Source organism: Ixodes scapularis, unplaced genomic scaffold (assembly GCF_016920785.2).
Source record: "Ixodes scapularis isolate PalLabHiFi unplaced genomic scaffold, ASM1692078v2 ptg002900l_1__unscaffolded, whole genome shotgun sequence".
In the NCBI taxonomy this organism is placed as follows: domain Eukaryota; kingdom Metazoa; phylum Arthropoda; class Arachnida; order Ixodida; family Ixodidae; genus Ixodes; species Ixodes scapularis.
The window spans coordinates 392,479-408,106 of record NW_024610277.1 but is presented as its reverse complement, the minus strand read 5'-3'; the positions used below and the strand labels follow the sequence as shown (position 1 = coordinate 408,106).

Below are 15,628 nucleotides of genomic sequence, written 5' to 3'. Positions count from 1 at the left end.
AAAGCGTCGTTTAGGGCACATTCGTTAACCTTGCTGTACACATTGATGAGTTTAGGACTTATCTTTCTAGTTAATAATGGCAAAGACATTTCAACTAAAACAGTGTTACGATCGCTGATCCTGTCAAGAATACGAACTGACCGCACATCGTCCGCACTCGAGGTGAAAACAAGGTCCAAAACAGAATGTAACCGTGTGGGTTCGTTTACAATTTGAGCGAGGCCATAGCTATGCATCAGGTTAATAAAATTTAAAGCTTCTGCACCAACCGCACAAAAGGTAAGACCAATGCCCCCCTTGCAATTTACAACTGGGTAATTAAAATCCCCGCCAAAAATAATGGTACTACCGGGAAATAAAGAAAAAACGTGCTCCATAGAAACGTACAGTTTATCAACGAAAGTATTGTCACGGCCAGGAGGGCGATAACAGGCGCCAACGATAACTGGAAAGAAAGGATGATCTAAGCGTACCCACAAAACTTCAAGGTCACAATCTACAGAAATAAGTGATGCATTCATGGCTTTACTGATAGCAATAAGTACGCCGCCACCGCGGGAACGTGTGCGGTCGTTACGAAACAAATGAAATGATTGACTAAGAAGAACCTCGCCATCGCTAATCTCCGGCTTTAACCACGTTTCAGTTTCCAGCACAATCTGAGCACCTGAATCATGCACAGTTGACAAAAAAAATATCTTGTTTAGGCAGAAGACTGCGAAAGTTCGCGACAAGTACACAGATATCAACACAATCCTGCCTAGCTATTTTTCTAGACTGTCACGTCATCGCTTGACTTACAGCTTGCAATTTTTGAACTAAAATAACTTCATCATACTCGGGACAATAAACGTACTGCTTTCCACCGACATAAAGTTTGTCGTACACAAGTGTCACTTTTATGTTTTGATTTCTGAACTGCGCACTCAAATGCCACAGTTTGCTCCGGTGGTGGCAAACCCTAGGCGAAAAGTCTTCTGAGATAGAGACCTTAAGTGAAGGCGAGTGTTTGAGTTTGTTTGCGTTATTCAGTACGTTCTGTTTTACTCTGAAGTCAATAAAACGCACCACAATCGGTCGGGCTGTCACCCCCTGCTTCCGGCCAACGCGGTGGGCACGTTCACTCTCCCGGTTCTATACCCAAGTAATCCTTGATGAAGCCTCTCAAACAATTAGCCGTATCCTCCCACGTTTCATTTGGTTCTTCTGAGATACCCCTGACTAATAAGTTATTTCGTCTCATTCTGTTATTTAAATCATCGATACTAGAGTCAAGGGTGCAGATTTTATCATGCGAGTAACGGACGTCTCTTTGGACGCCACTGATGGTATGCTCAACCACGGCGAGTCTGTCCTTAATGGCGCTAATCTCCTGCATTTGTTTCTCTAGAGTACATACCTTCAGTTTTAGTTCATTAATTTCAGAACTGATAGAGTCCAGTCTCTTTCGGGTTTCGTTTTGGTGTTTTTCAGCAGTAGATGCTGAAAAACACCAGCAGTAGCTCTTAATTTTTCTGCGAAAAAAAAAAAAAAAGAAATGTTTCGTGGCTGTAAGTTTTCTTTCCAGGTTTAAAACTTCTTTTTATTTTTTTATCATGACCTTAGGGAATTAAACACTAATCAAGCGAAAGATTCTTCTGTGTACAAAAGTGGGTCAGGAACTTTAAGGCAGCGAGGGGGAGAACGAGGGTAAAAATATTCCACAAAGGTTTTTTGTTTTGTTTTTTAAACTAGAGAAATGAGCAAATCGCTTCGCCACTATAGTCAGTTACAGGTTAAGAAGGTAGCGGCAAATACCCCTCAAAGGGAATCAGATATCCCTCCGCCACCTCCGCACCCAATAGCGTTCCACCGCTTCCGTGACGTCGCGGCCAACGCGCGAGGAAGGGCTTGCCTTTCTGTACATATTTGCTTTATCTTTCGACTTTGACTTAGCATTGTGGAAGGCACGAGAGGGAGATTAGAGTTCTCCCCCACCGACGGAAACAAATACGACTTTCGGGGATTAGCTTCCCCCCCGATGGATACAAAGGCTGCTTCCAGGGGCTCGGTTCCCCCTCCAATGAATACAAAGGTCGCTCTCTTAAAAAGTGGGATCGGAGACAAGTGGGAATCCATTGAAGCGGAACAAGGAGCGTTTCCAGTGAACTCTTCTTTCGACTGCGGAGAGATTTGAAACGGGCGCATCACGCTTGTGGGAGGAGCTTCTCCTACCTTCTTGACTTGTAACCGACTATAGTTGTCCACTGTCGTAAACGGATGTCTCTCCACGGCTCCCGTCCCTCCCCCCCCCCCCCCCCCCCCGCTGTCCACTTCTGCTGCACAAAGCAGGGGGGGGGGGGGAGAGGAGGGAGGGGAGGAGGCTGTAACGCAGTCGTTCGTTCAAGCCTTGTGGGTGTTCACACTATGAAAAAAAAAGAAAAAGGATGATGAACGGAATTAGCTGGTAGCCGAAGGTTTTTTCGCCTTCGAGAAGTGAGTTTTCTTTTTTTTTTTTGTTTTTTTTTACTTGACTGTGACGGATGCTGGTTCCGCGCAGCGATAAGCTGGTGCAGGATTTTGAGACAAGCTCGTGCAGGATTTCACCAGTTCTGGTCAAAAGTAACGAGTAACGAGTAACGAAATTTGACAGCCGATACCGTAAAAAAGTAACGGAAATACTTTACGCGGTAGTCATTCAGAATACTAACGAGTACGTTACTGCGTTAGCGAAAAATGTAACGCGCTACCAGTAACGTCGTTACTAGTAACGCGTTACCTCCAACACTGCTAAATACATTACCAATAAAGTATTTGGTTTTACCCTGCGAGCGAAGCAGAACATACAAGAGCGAGCATACTGTCCTACACTTCCAGTGAGCAAGCGCACCATCCAAAGCACCGAGCTCGCTTTTATAGCGTTTGGGGCGCTCAAACCTTTGAAAACACAATTATAATCCATTCTATTATTTCAATTTTTTGTATTAAGTGCGCCTATGCGTTTTTCTTTTTTCTTTTTTACTTTTACGTTCACGTGCCATTTTCTTAGTTATATAATATTTTTCCAGAAGTCTGCCAACGATAGTCTGTTTCATTATAAGTAAGAGCCACATAATCAAAGATGTAGACAAAAAATAAAAAAATAACGCGAACTCATATTAAAAATGCGATGTAACGGCGCATTCAAAATTAGTCGTTAGTTTTTTAGAGAGCAGCAATTTCGTAGGACGACATTGTTACACGATGAAGGTTATAAAAAGTGCAGTGCAACTGTTAGCTCGGGGTCTTTAACGTGCATTACGCAGTATATGTGATACACGATCGCACGACGGCAGGATGCAGATGGGCGACCGAACCCAGGGTCCCTGCTAAAGCCCCTTGATAAAGGCGTTTTTTACAAGTACCGCCAACCATTATTGTGAAAACGCGCAAGGCACGTACCACGAGCGGGCGCTCTGCCGCCATTCCCTTTCAAGGGCCAGTCATTATATACCCGTGCCCACGGTGCCCGTGCCACACGGGCAACTCGAATTCCATTTACAACGAATGACATTTGAAGGATCGGACAATCAGCGCGCGACACTTCGAGCGTGGGGCGTTCCACGCGCGACAGATCGCGAGCCGATTCGTTGATCACATGAATGTCATTCGTTGTAAATGACAATCGAGTTGCCCGTGTGGCACGCGTGCCACACGGGCAACTCGAATGTATCACCGCTCATTCACACTGGAAGCGGATCCGCGTTCGCAAAGCGGTTGCGAACGCTGTTGTATAAAGATCCAGTGCAATTGCACGCGCACTCGATGACATCAAGTGCGCGTGCAATTGTACTGGATCTTTATACAACCGCGTTCGCAACCGCTTTGCGAACGCGGATCCGCTTCCAGTGTGAATGAGCGGTTAGTGCTGCGTCGCCATTTGTGTCCAAGTGCCAGTCGAGACACGGGCCTCGTGCACTGGCACCTTTGAGGTTATTTGAAAAACCAACGCAAATACATCAAGGGGATTTAGTCCCTGCACGCTCTGCATCGGGAGCTCCGTGCTTTGAACGGAGCTCGCACTCGAGCATTTCTCCACGTGCTCTGATCTGCGGTGCCACAACACACTCGGCCAACGATCCCCCACCGCACTTGATTTATCCTGTGAGCTAGACCAAATGAGCTACACTTAGAGTATCGGCAATTTTTCCCCCGATATTGTTTTGGGCGCCGCCATGTTAGTGGTTAGTAACAAATCAAATGCAACTACCGGTCGTCATGATTCAAAAGTGCGACTTCCTCAGCGATAGTTTCGGTGTCAGGAAGCTCACGTAATATTGCTTTGCTTTGTCGCCAACTGTTTAAACATTTGTGGAGGACGGAAAAGCGTTTCCTGTGATTTCAGATGAAGCCTCAGATAACTGACAACCATGTTTTTAAGCATCCATATCTGTATGAAGCGTAGCTTAAAGGGACCATGAAATGACCTTTTTACTTTTTCCAGATAACGTTTACATTAAACCGTCAATATTCACTGAATGCCGAACAGGCATCCGTTTTCGTCTCGGTTTATTAACTTTTACACAAAAAATTATTGAAATATCGACTTTTTCATTCTCTCCAACTGACCGCAAAAGAAGCCGTGACGTAGACCGTTTCCGGAACCGGAAGTTCTCTCGGCAGTAGGAGAATGGGAGTGTTAGCGGCAACGAGTTGGGGTGCGCCGGTAGGTTTTACTGCGCTGATATCACCGACGTATTTCCTGAATCGGCGCCTCTCATCGCCGCATCGCAGCTGAGCGAAATTCAATGAGATATGTTGCGCTACAGCGACAGCATGGGACTAGTCCCATACGCCGGTATGCCTGTTGGGAAGTGCAGCGAGTCTTGTCACCACCCCGTCATTGTTGGCAGAAGGGCCGGCCCGTGTCAGTCGTTTGCAAAGCGACGTAGATGGCGTTTTTCGCGGCCTCGGAGATGCAGGAGCGAGCCGACGTTAAAAAAGATACGTTTGAACTACGAGTGTCAGCAAGAGCCACGTAAATACCTGCTTACACTCGGAGCGGACGCGCGCGCTTGATGGAAGTGCTGTATTCGCGCTGTTGGTAAGCGCTTCGGGACCGTTCTTTTACGATTGCAACTCGATACTGACGCGACACTCGGCAAAGAAAGGTTGGACCGGGGTCGACAGTGACGTGCAGTCTGTCAGAATAAAAATGGCATACCAATAACAAAGTGTACATACCGTGTTACGAAGGCAATCCATACGGCGTTTATTTCAGCTCTATATCACACAAAACAAGAAGATAGAATCGACGAGAGTCCCTTTTCGACGAGTGTTCGTCAACACTGCCTCGGAAAACAAGGGGAAGAGATTGACCTCCTCACCTCTTAATCTAGAATTGAGGTCAGTGATCAAACTATAATACGGGAAGGGTCCACAAGGGTCGCGCGGGCATATTCCATTTAGCACGCCAGCCGGTCGTAGGCAGACGGTCTTGCGACGAAGCAACGCAGCGCCGAGTCGGAATGCCTGCTAGGCCTATACGCTTCGTCGGAGTCGGTGAATCCAGCGTTCTTGTTCGTCGTGGTCTGTTTTAAGTACTGTTTTCTTGCTGCTTGAAGTCGGCACGCGCGGGAAGAACACGTAGAAAAATAAACGTTCAGTCAGTCAGTCAGTTTTGAGAGGAAGGAAAACAAAGAAAATAAATGTTCGTCGGTCGCCGTCACTCAAGTAACTGGCGGCCCTGCCCTACTGCGCACGCGCAGTAGTTGCTTCGTTTACCACACGATAGATGGCGCTTGGCTCTCAGCATTATCAAATTTGGCAATTTTCGCCACACATCTCTAATTATGCTACAAAATGTGGATCTGAATATTATTTAACAAAACTTTTAGGAAACATTCGCCGGCTATTTATTGTTTACGATCGCGGTGCTGGTGAGGTAGGCTCTTACCCAATAGGCGATGTGGATTCGGCTGACGTGCACCGATTCTGCGTATGCATCGTAGTGAACAGGCGAAGGAAGGGAGGCGCAAAAGAGTCCAGTTTTCTTTTAAAAGTTCTATAGCAAATAATTTTTTGGGGCTCCCTATTTTTGTGTTTTTGTGTTTCTTTTCACACCTTTTACGACGTGCGGTGGATGAAACTCGATTTTAAAATCATTTTATGGTCCCTTTAATTAGGGGGTCTAGTTTAGCCCGACCGCATGGGCACAGAAAGAGAACGAACAGCTTAACTTTGCGCTCTTGGCGCTGCTTCAGGGGCTTCATCAGTCCGTAGCGTCGGTTGCGCTCCGAACTAAGGTAAAGCAAAGCAAATATTCAGATCTTAGGGTTTCACAAGCCAAACCAACAAAAAGCACTTAACACGCTAAAATAAAAAAAAGTTAATGCGGGTTTATTTTGGCTAACCGTAGATGTTTTGACGTGCAACCGAAATCTCAGATTGGCCTACGTCGGATTGCGGGCACCTCGGCCGATATTTAAACCCGACAAATATAGATTCATAGGCCAGCGCGCTGGCTGAGAGGAACTGACACGTTTTAATGTCATTGCCACTTAAGAGCCACCGAGGTGGTTTTTGAAACAAAATGTAGTCGAACCATTCCGACAAGCATAGTTTGATATCGTAAATGATTTATGCAAGTGATAAAAACATTACAATTTTTTCGCATACGTGGGGGAATCTGAAATGGCAGAATGCATTTCATGGCGCCCATTTCATTTGGATCGCGTCGGGCATGTGTACCGACGCATAGTAGAACGCACGCAAAAGTAGCGGTGGTGCACCCGCAGCCTCGCGCTTGTTGTTCTCGCATCTCTGGCTCGCTCACTGCTGGCATCCAGGCATCTGACACCCTGACATCTGGCGCTTTTTCTGTCTTTCACGTGGCGTTCCAAGCGGCACGCGACGGAAAATGCACATCAACCTGTTCTTGAATACGTGTCGCCATCTGTACTTTATATTAAGAAACTACAATTCGCCGTAACTGAATGGGAAACGTTTGAGGTCTTATAACATTCTTAACGTGTAATATATCGATATGGAAGTTCTGGAAAATGTAATATCAAAGGATGCTTCATAATTTATTGTCTCGTTATTTTGATTAGTTGTCGTGATTCCGTTTTTATAGCGCCATAAAATATTACGATTTTAAGCTTTATTTTTTATTTTAAAATATACATTATCTGTACAGTTCGTTGCTTACTTTTTTATTTTATTACATCTAACCGAACGCTCACGTAAAATATCGTGGACAATGGGACGTTATAACTCGAGAAATAATTCTTTCAATATTAGAGACTGTGGTCTATTAAAAGCCAAATAATTAACTAATAACTAAAAATAATCGTGATATCAAGACATTAAAGCATTGTTGAGAAACTGCTCTTTAATTTGATACTAACTTTACAATTGTAAGATGCATAGAAAGAAAGTTATAAGCCGTCGGAAAAGCACCAAAACGTCATGCACGGTGGGGTCGCACCTTAAACTGTGTGCACCGTCTCGCCTACATCCGCGGTGACGTACTCGACCTGTTGAAACTTATTGCTTCCGTCATTTTGGAGTACGCAAGGCAGTAATCTTGCTGCTTTGGTTTCAGTTATAAAAGCATGGCAAAACGCTCGTAGTTCCCGCCCTCAGTGCACGTTGGACGTATTCCACACTTTGACACCGGATAACTGGATGAACGAGGATTTACATTTACTTCAGCGGTCACTTTCGCCGCTTCCTCACCGTCGAGCAGCAGGATCAGCTGGCGATAAGCCGCGGATGAAAGGTTTGAGCATCAACAGCCCAAGTGCACTCGGTGCCGATGCGGGCGATGCGGGTTTCTGTCAACCGGTAGCCCAGTACAAACCGTGACCGTTCCAGCTCTCCGTCATGACACGGTGTTGCAGAGAGCAGGGTATAAAACAACTACACCGACCACCGAAGCAAACGCACTGTTATCGTAAATCTTGGCTTATGATTGTGCCTTCGTAGGTCATCTTAATCGTTTTGCTGGAAACGCAAACGTCAAGCATAACAAAATCGTTTGCATATTCCGCATACCTCGCAAAAGTATTTACCCAGTCACCTTGCCAAAAGCGCAAAAAAAAAAAAAAAACACGGAGTCCGCACCGTCCTTATTTCCCCTGTTCCATAACTGCATGGAGTTATGGAACGAAGAACACTTACTGGAGTAGTAACAAACGTTGCATGAATGATCAAAATAAAGCAGTAAGCGAGTGTTGTTGTTCTGAAATAAATACGATTGTTGTTCTTTCAGAGCGCAGCTCTTAGGCGCCCGTTTCCGGCTTGAGCGGCGTCGCCGTCGCCGTCGGCGTAACCGTGAGGTCACGTGACCCCCCCCCCCCCCCCTGAGGTCACTTGACCTCACGGGGGCCACGTGGCCCCCGTGGCGGAGCAGCAGGCAGGATGACGAGGTGAGTAGGACTATACCCTCCCCTCAGTACACTTCCATCCTCCACCTCAAGAGCTGCGCTCTAATTCGGTGTTACAGGGAGTTGTAAACGGCTTTCATTTTAGAGCGCAGCTCTTAGGGGGCCGTTCCCGGCTTGAGCGGCGTCGGTGTCGCCGTCGGCATAACCAAGGTCACCCCAAGGTCACGTGGCCCCCAAGATCACGTGACACCCAAAGTCACGTGACTCCCCAAGTCACGTGACCCCCACCCCCGAGGTCACGTGACCACCCTGAGGTCACGTGACCCTCCTCAGGGTCACGTGAACCACTCCCCCGAGGTCACGTGACCCCCCCTCCCCCGAGATCACGTGACCCCCCCCCGGGGTCACGTGACTACCCGCAGGTGACGTGACCCCCCTCAGTACCCTTCCCTACTCCTCAAGAGCTGCGCTCGAATTCGGCGTTACAGGGATTTGTAAACGGCTTTCACTTTTTTGCTTGAATTCATAGCTGTATTGACATAGAATGCTGCACAACATAGACCTGAGCCTCAATTTCTGCTAGCTTAAACATCGCTCAGCAATAAAAATAAAAGACATTAAATAAATTAATTCCATATTTATAATGTGAATAAAGCTACATTGTACCCGTTACGAGCAAAGAAACTATGCTGATTTCTATCAATCCCTGGCGAAGAAAAAATAGCACGTATGTTTTCCCATAGGAATACATAGGAAGACTGGAAAAGTCGACTGCATATGCTGTCTGGTTCAATTAGCTACCGGACACTAGCGCCAGCTGAGCCTTTAGCGTTTAATGTAATAACTCTGTGGGAATATACGTGTGCTTCGGCATCTTTTTTTCTTTTTCTATTGCTAACGCAAAAACTGATTATCACTGAAAGCAAAAAAAAAAAAAGGGCCGATACATCTAAAAAAAAAAAAACAATAACTAGGAGTTCAAATTTATTTCATATTTTGCAGTCACCCTTATAATGCTTCACGCCTATTATGATGCTATGCAATAGTGCTTCGTAAGCTGGTCCAACTTTACCCGGAGCTTTTCGTTTTCTTCTTATTCTGCTACCATCTGCTTTGTGTGATTCCAAAGATTGTGCTACCACGCAAAACGTTTCTGCCACAAGAAAAATTTTTTTTTTTCGTGGGCAAGGTTTAAAGGATCACTACACCAAAAACAAAATTTCGAAAAAAAAAAAAAAAATCCGCAGAGGCGATGAACGGGACGCTACGAACTCCAAAACATCCATTATACATCGATGTCACAAGCGGATGGCCGTATTTTTTGGAAAAGAAGGGCGCGATCAAGCGAGGGCTATGACGTTGCGATCCTCCAGGAACCGTTGAGAGTGAGGGGAAGCGGCCTCGCTTCTCTCCTCCTCCGCTTCTGTTCACCAGCTCCTCGAGGGGGGGAAGCGAAGAAGAGAAGGAATAAAAATTGTGACGTCACATGTCTCGTCGGCCGTGTTCAATCGCGCACTTCTTTTCCAAAAATACGGCCATCGGTTAGAGATATCGCTGTGTGAGTTATGTTTTTTGGGTTTTGCAGCGTCCCACCTATCGCTTTCGAGCTTTAGGCTAAAAGCAAATTCGAGCTTTGTGAGCTCGAATTTGCGGTTCAGTACTCCTTTAACCGATAAAGGCCGCCAATGTATGCCTTGGAGCATTGTCGTCCAGCTCGACCATCCGTGGCGGCCAAATAACTGACCTTACTCTCGCACACGGTGTAAGATGTAGTATACACGAACTCATCTCTTTTACGTCACGGCCCGGTGGTGGCGCGTCGGACGCACTTCCGGTCCGGGGCTGTGGGCGGAAGTGCCCATCTGAGACGTGCATTCCTGCGTTGTTTTGAAAGGAACCAGACAAAAACCTGCCTTCTTGTCAAAATGCTTCGACTGGGGCTTTACCAAAAGGGTCGAGAAAGGTTTGGTCAGTTTTCATGCGCTCGGTTCGTCCAAAAACGTGGATATGTGCCGTAAAAAGGGAAAACCAGACGCCGTCGGACCACGATTGCTTGGGCGGGAAGCATTTTGGGTTGAATTCACGGATAATTCTGGCCACCAGATTTATTTGTTTTGTTCCCAAATGAACGCCGGAAAACCGCCAAGTTGTACGGTCCACCTGCGGACTACGTTCAGTGCGTCTTCAAGTTCAAACGGTCGCCTGATCGTTCGAACTGTCGTCTGCTCTTTCAAACGTTTCTGCTTGTCGTCTGCTCTTTTAGAGGACACCGGCCCGTAGACCAAACGTGGACCCGGTACTTGCGATAAGAAGTGCAGGCCTCAAAAGACTTAAGTTTGAAGGTTGGTAAGCAGGCTCGATGTAAACAGTGGATACAAGGAGATGTTGATTATTGTTACCAGTGGCCATCACCGACTTGGTATGCCTGATTCACTTGGTTAGATTCTGCTTGCGATTTTCAGTGTCGACGTCGACCATCTCAGCTACGGTTCACGCTTTTGCAGTCCGAGCGACGTCGCTACTGAAAATTGTGAGCGAAATCTCATCATGTGAATCAGGCTTTAGCGTACATTCTGCGGCGTCCACGCGGAATGAATCGCCGCATGTCAGATTATTCACGCGAAGGTTTGCGGTGTAACGAGCCTCGTTAATTTCGCTGACGCCGCTCAAGTAGTCAGACATCGTTAGGAGGACGTACAATCAACAATTCCAACGCGAAAAAGAGCGCGGGGACTCACACAGACGCCGACAACATCGCGTTTCAATGGTTTGTTTATGGGCGACGGCGAGCTTCTTGCCCACACCCCCATCGCGCATGCGCGGCGCCGGTGGCGTCCGCTAGGGGCTCTCCGGGCGCTCCGGTTTGTTTGTAAACATGGCAGCTGCCAAAGTTCTCTCCTCGCTTTGGTTGCAAGCGGCGCCACCAGATGACTCTTCGGTACGCGGTTAGTGGCAGCCTGTCGCCCACCCGGTTTCCCATGTTTCTCTATGCGGAGCGAAAGTACGCTTCTGTTGCAGGGGGTTGTGGTGACGTCAGGAGCCACATCCCCCTGCAACCCTGCAAAAGAAGACGTCGAAAGAACGTGATGACGTCAGGAACCACATGTCGAAAGAACGTCGAAAGTCTGAACGTCAGGTCCCTTCGACGTAATGTGGAATAATCTGGAAAAAAAGTGTGGATTTTACGTCGACATAACGTCCCACTAACGACCTTAGAACGTCGAGTGAACATCTGAATTGGACAAGAAGTCAAGTGATAACGTTATATCGACGTTGACACAATGTCCCATTTGACGACCAAAAACGTCGAGTATACGTCTAAACCGAACTAGATGTCAAATGAAAATGTCATATTAAGGACAATATGTCGAGCGCACGTCTGTGATAAGGTTATGTCAACGTTGAAATAACGTCCCATTTAACAACCATAAAACGTCGAGCATACGTCTAGGCTAAATGGGATGACAATTAATAACGGTCTCGACATGGTTCATCGTCGAACGATGGAGTCAACCGGATCTGGCTTCGTTGCTCCAAGGTATGTTAGCGAAAGCATGTATTTTCGGACGGAATAGCCCATTTGCTGAATCTCCCAAGCGCCCCAGCCCGCTATCCAGGAATCATGGGAACGTTGTTCCTTCAGCTGGATAGAAAATTTGATTTACAAGAGTGGCGCCATGCCTAGAACAAAACCAAAAACCGAAAACACGCTATGTACAGTGATACAGGCTCTACAATCCACAAGCCAAGCTAGCCAACCCCGTGCCTAAGGCGCGGGCACGCGCCTGTCGCTCGGCAAAGCGCCCGACCGCGCGATCACTCGCGTAAAGACACCCCCCAACCGGTACCGCGCTCGTACGTCCCGCCCCTGCTACGCCTCAAAGAGAGGGCCACATCGCGTCCCCTTCTCCCTTTCTTCGCCTAACGCGCTCTAGATCCTAGTGATCGGTAATTTCGACCACTTCTATGGTTCGACACTTTTGGGTGTAATTCGGAGTCACTCTATACAAGTGTCCTATATTGCCCAAGGACCTGTCATAGCACGTTTAAGATTTCTCGTCAATGACAACGTTTTCGATATTGTGCATGCTGTCTACCCTTCAACCTGGCTCAGCTGCAGAAATCTCTTATATTATTATTATTCTCTTACAGCTTCAAAGACGCTGATATTAAGTTAGAAACGCTAAAAATGCTGTAAACAACCCCGCTGACTCCGAGCTAAATCCTGGTTTTTGTTGTTGTGAATTCTCGGCTTTTTAAGCAATTCCTGCTCAAACAACATTCACGAGAATGATAATATTGTAAGAGATTTCTGCAGCTCAGGCCAGGTCGAAATGTGGATTGCACGCACAGTACAAAAAATGCAGATATTGACGAAAACTTTTAAAAGTGATGTGAGAGCATTTTGGGTTCCATAAGGCGCTTGTTTAGGGTGATCAAGGTGCTCGCTCAGACATTGTTGGGACGTCTCGCGCTCAACGTTCGAAGAACCTAAAAAAAAAAAACCCCGCTGACGTCGAATAATCTCGAAGACGTCTAAGGTGTTGCTCATGACACTGTTGGGACGTCTCGTGCTCCACGTTCAAAGAACTTCCCGGAGAAAACGTACAACTGACGTCTATTATTGCCATTGACGTCAAGGTGTTGCTTAGACATTGTTGGGACGTCTCGCGCTCAACATTACAAGAACCTCTTGAAGAAACGTAGAAATGACGTCGAATATTGTTGATGACGTCAAGGTGTTGCACAGGACATTGTTGGGACGTCTTGTGCTCCACGTTCGAAGAACTTCCCGGAGAAAACGTAGACCTGACGTCTATTATTGCCAATGACGTCAAGGTGCTGCTCAGACATTATTGGGACGTCTCGCGCTCAACGTTCGAAGAATTTACCGAAAAAACGTAGGACGGACGTCGATTAATGTCGAAGACTTCAAGGTGTTTTCCAGGACATTTTTATGACGTCTAGTGCTCGACGTTTAAAGAACTTCTCATACAAGACGTCGAACAGACGTCGAATACTGGTGAAGACGTCGAGGTGAAGCTTATGACGTTGTCACCACGTCGCGCGTTTGACGTTGTCGGAACCTCTCATGTCGACGTACCAATGCCGCCGATAAAAAGTTTGTTAAGGACTTCGACGTCGCCCAACGTCGAGGACCTTATTTCGACGTCATCTCGACGTTGTGCTGCCTGGGTAGTTAGGATAAATAATCATGTTTGGGCAAGGGCAGATTACGTCAATGGGGCTTGTAATGTCAACACATTATTGCTGACGAGATAGGTGAATGCGAGTTAACACGAACGTTAAATCAACACGAACGTCGACTCCCATTCACACACGGCGCGAAGGTCATCGCATCATTGGATGTCTGAACGATCGTTGCACATTAAAGACATTAAAGAAATTCGCCAGTTTCGTCCGAATTCGGTGAACACTTTCAGCTGTCCTGGCTGCAAAATCCCGCCGATCCCCAGTACGAGCAGATTATAGCTGTCTTCCTAGCAAGCATTCCGTTTTCCTCCCGCGGGACTAAAACATACAAATGTCTCAGGAGGACTAATGGCTGTTTTTACTCGCGCACGCCTCTCGGTTAGTCCCAGTCGAGTCTTCAGCATTTGCGCACGGTACATGGCTCGAACCAGATGGTCTCTTCGGGGAGAAAATGGGAGTTGGCAGGACCAAATGCTGCCGTTAGTCCTTTAGAGACCACCTTTTTTCTTAGAGGGTATTGGCGGCGAGCGCGACCAAAAGCATCTTTGTGGTCGGCCCTTTACAATTGGCCAAGCGCTAACTATGATGTCTTGAGTAGAATTTTTGTTTGCGTTCATTATTCAAAATAAGAAAAAGAAAAGAGTCTGACTGTCAAGTTGGGCGGTGTTGGTTTAAGGACGCGACGAGCTTCCAGCGTGCTTTCTACGCACACCGCTTGGAACTGATAATCCTGTTTGTGAAGTCATAGACTAAAGCCAGGGAGCCTCCGAAACATTTCGTCACCAATAGTTTCGCGGGTTTTGCAGTATGGCCAAAGGAGTGTCCTACATGGCACGCGTGTCTCCTCAGAGGTCTTCCCGGCATATGCCTGGAACGGTTTGAATTTTGACCACGTGGGACTCGGTACAAACGGAACTGTCTCACCTACCGCAGATCTTGCCCGGCATCGTGATGAAGCTCGTCTCGTGCGTCTTCTTCCTCGGGGTCATCAACTCGGCCGGCCGCTTGGTGCTGGGGCAGCACGTGCTGGAGCTGGTCAACGCCACCGCGGCAGCCAAGGGAAACCTGTCGGCCAGGGCAGACTTCTTCCAGACTTTCGCCAATAAACTGGACTGAAGCTCTTCTCAGAGGCCTGCGCGAGCAAAAGAAAAACAAAACCGTCACGATCGAACTGCGAAAGATCCGTGTCATTCCGACGATAACGTCTAGTCCAGCAACGAGGTTCTCTTGGAGCCTTGTTTCTCCGAGAATTGGGAGACAAAAAAAGCTGCTCGATTAGATTCAGCGCATGCTCGTTGAACGTAGAAAGCGATCTGCTGTCACTCCCAGCTAGGCCAACACGAGCGAAAAAGGAAGGTACATAATGGTCGCCGCGAGACTGGATGGGCACCATGAGCGTTTGGTGAATAGCGTGCGCACTTCGACATAGAATTATGAACGCCGAGTCACGGCAGACTTGTGCCTATCTCAAATACTCTACTCAAGATACTATATCTTAAATACTTTTTGGAGTATCTTGGTATCTTGCAAATACCTTTGATAGAGAGTATTTAATACTTTATTTTAATTACAATTCCGAGTATCATGTACTCATTATCTTAAATACATTTTTGACATTCCGCCATTTTCCGAGTTTTTCGGTATGAAGTGGAATGGGCGTGGCACGGGCAAACGTGAACATTCTTTCGAGCAACCAAATCCTGTCGCTAGCTCCGATTAGCTATGGTGACCTTAACTGAGCTAGTGGAAATGTCGCTTTTTTGCCGACTGTGACTCATAGTTCAGCCCTAAGTTCGTACAATGAAGGTCCTCCTCTCGCCTTCTCAAAGGCGCCTTTTGTTTCTATAAAGTTTCTTCCCAAAAAATCCTCAAACCAAAGGTGTGGTTTTACGGACTTTAATTACCTTGCAAGCCAAAGAAAAACTCTTTCTACACGGCACCCTTCGTGGGTAATTGATAAAAACCAGGAGAAAAAATAAGAAAAAATAAAAGCAATGGGAAAGAAGAAGAAAAAGGATGATTGGAGATGAATCAATAGAAGAAGAGGAAGATTTAATAAAAAACAG

General features: G+C 46.7%; 1 protein-coding gene across 1 annotated transcript in view; it reads left to right on the top strand.

The window, feature by feature from the left end:
* LOC115332725 (sodium-dependent dicarboxylate transporter SdcS-like) overlaps positions 1-14,689 on the top strand; it is a 64,622-nt gene extending 49,933 nt beyond the window's left edge. Inside the window, exon 12 of the mRNA XM_040223142.2 lies at positions 14,496-14,689. Within this exon, the coding sequence (XP_040079076.2) occupies positions 14,496-14,678 (183 nt within the window). The 3' untranslated portion in view covers positions 14,679-14,689. The remainder of the gene's footprint in view (positions 1-14,495) is intronic.
* Positions 14,690-15,628: the final 939 nt, after the last annotated feature.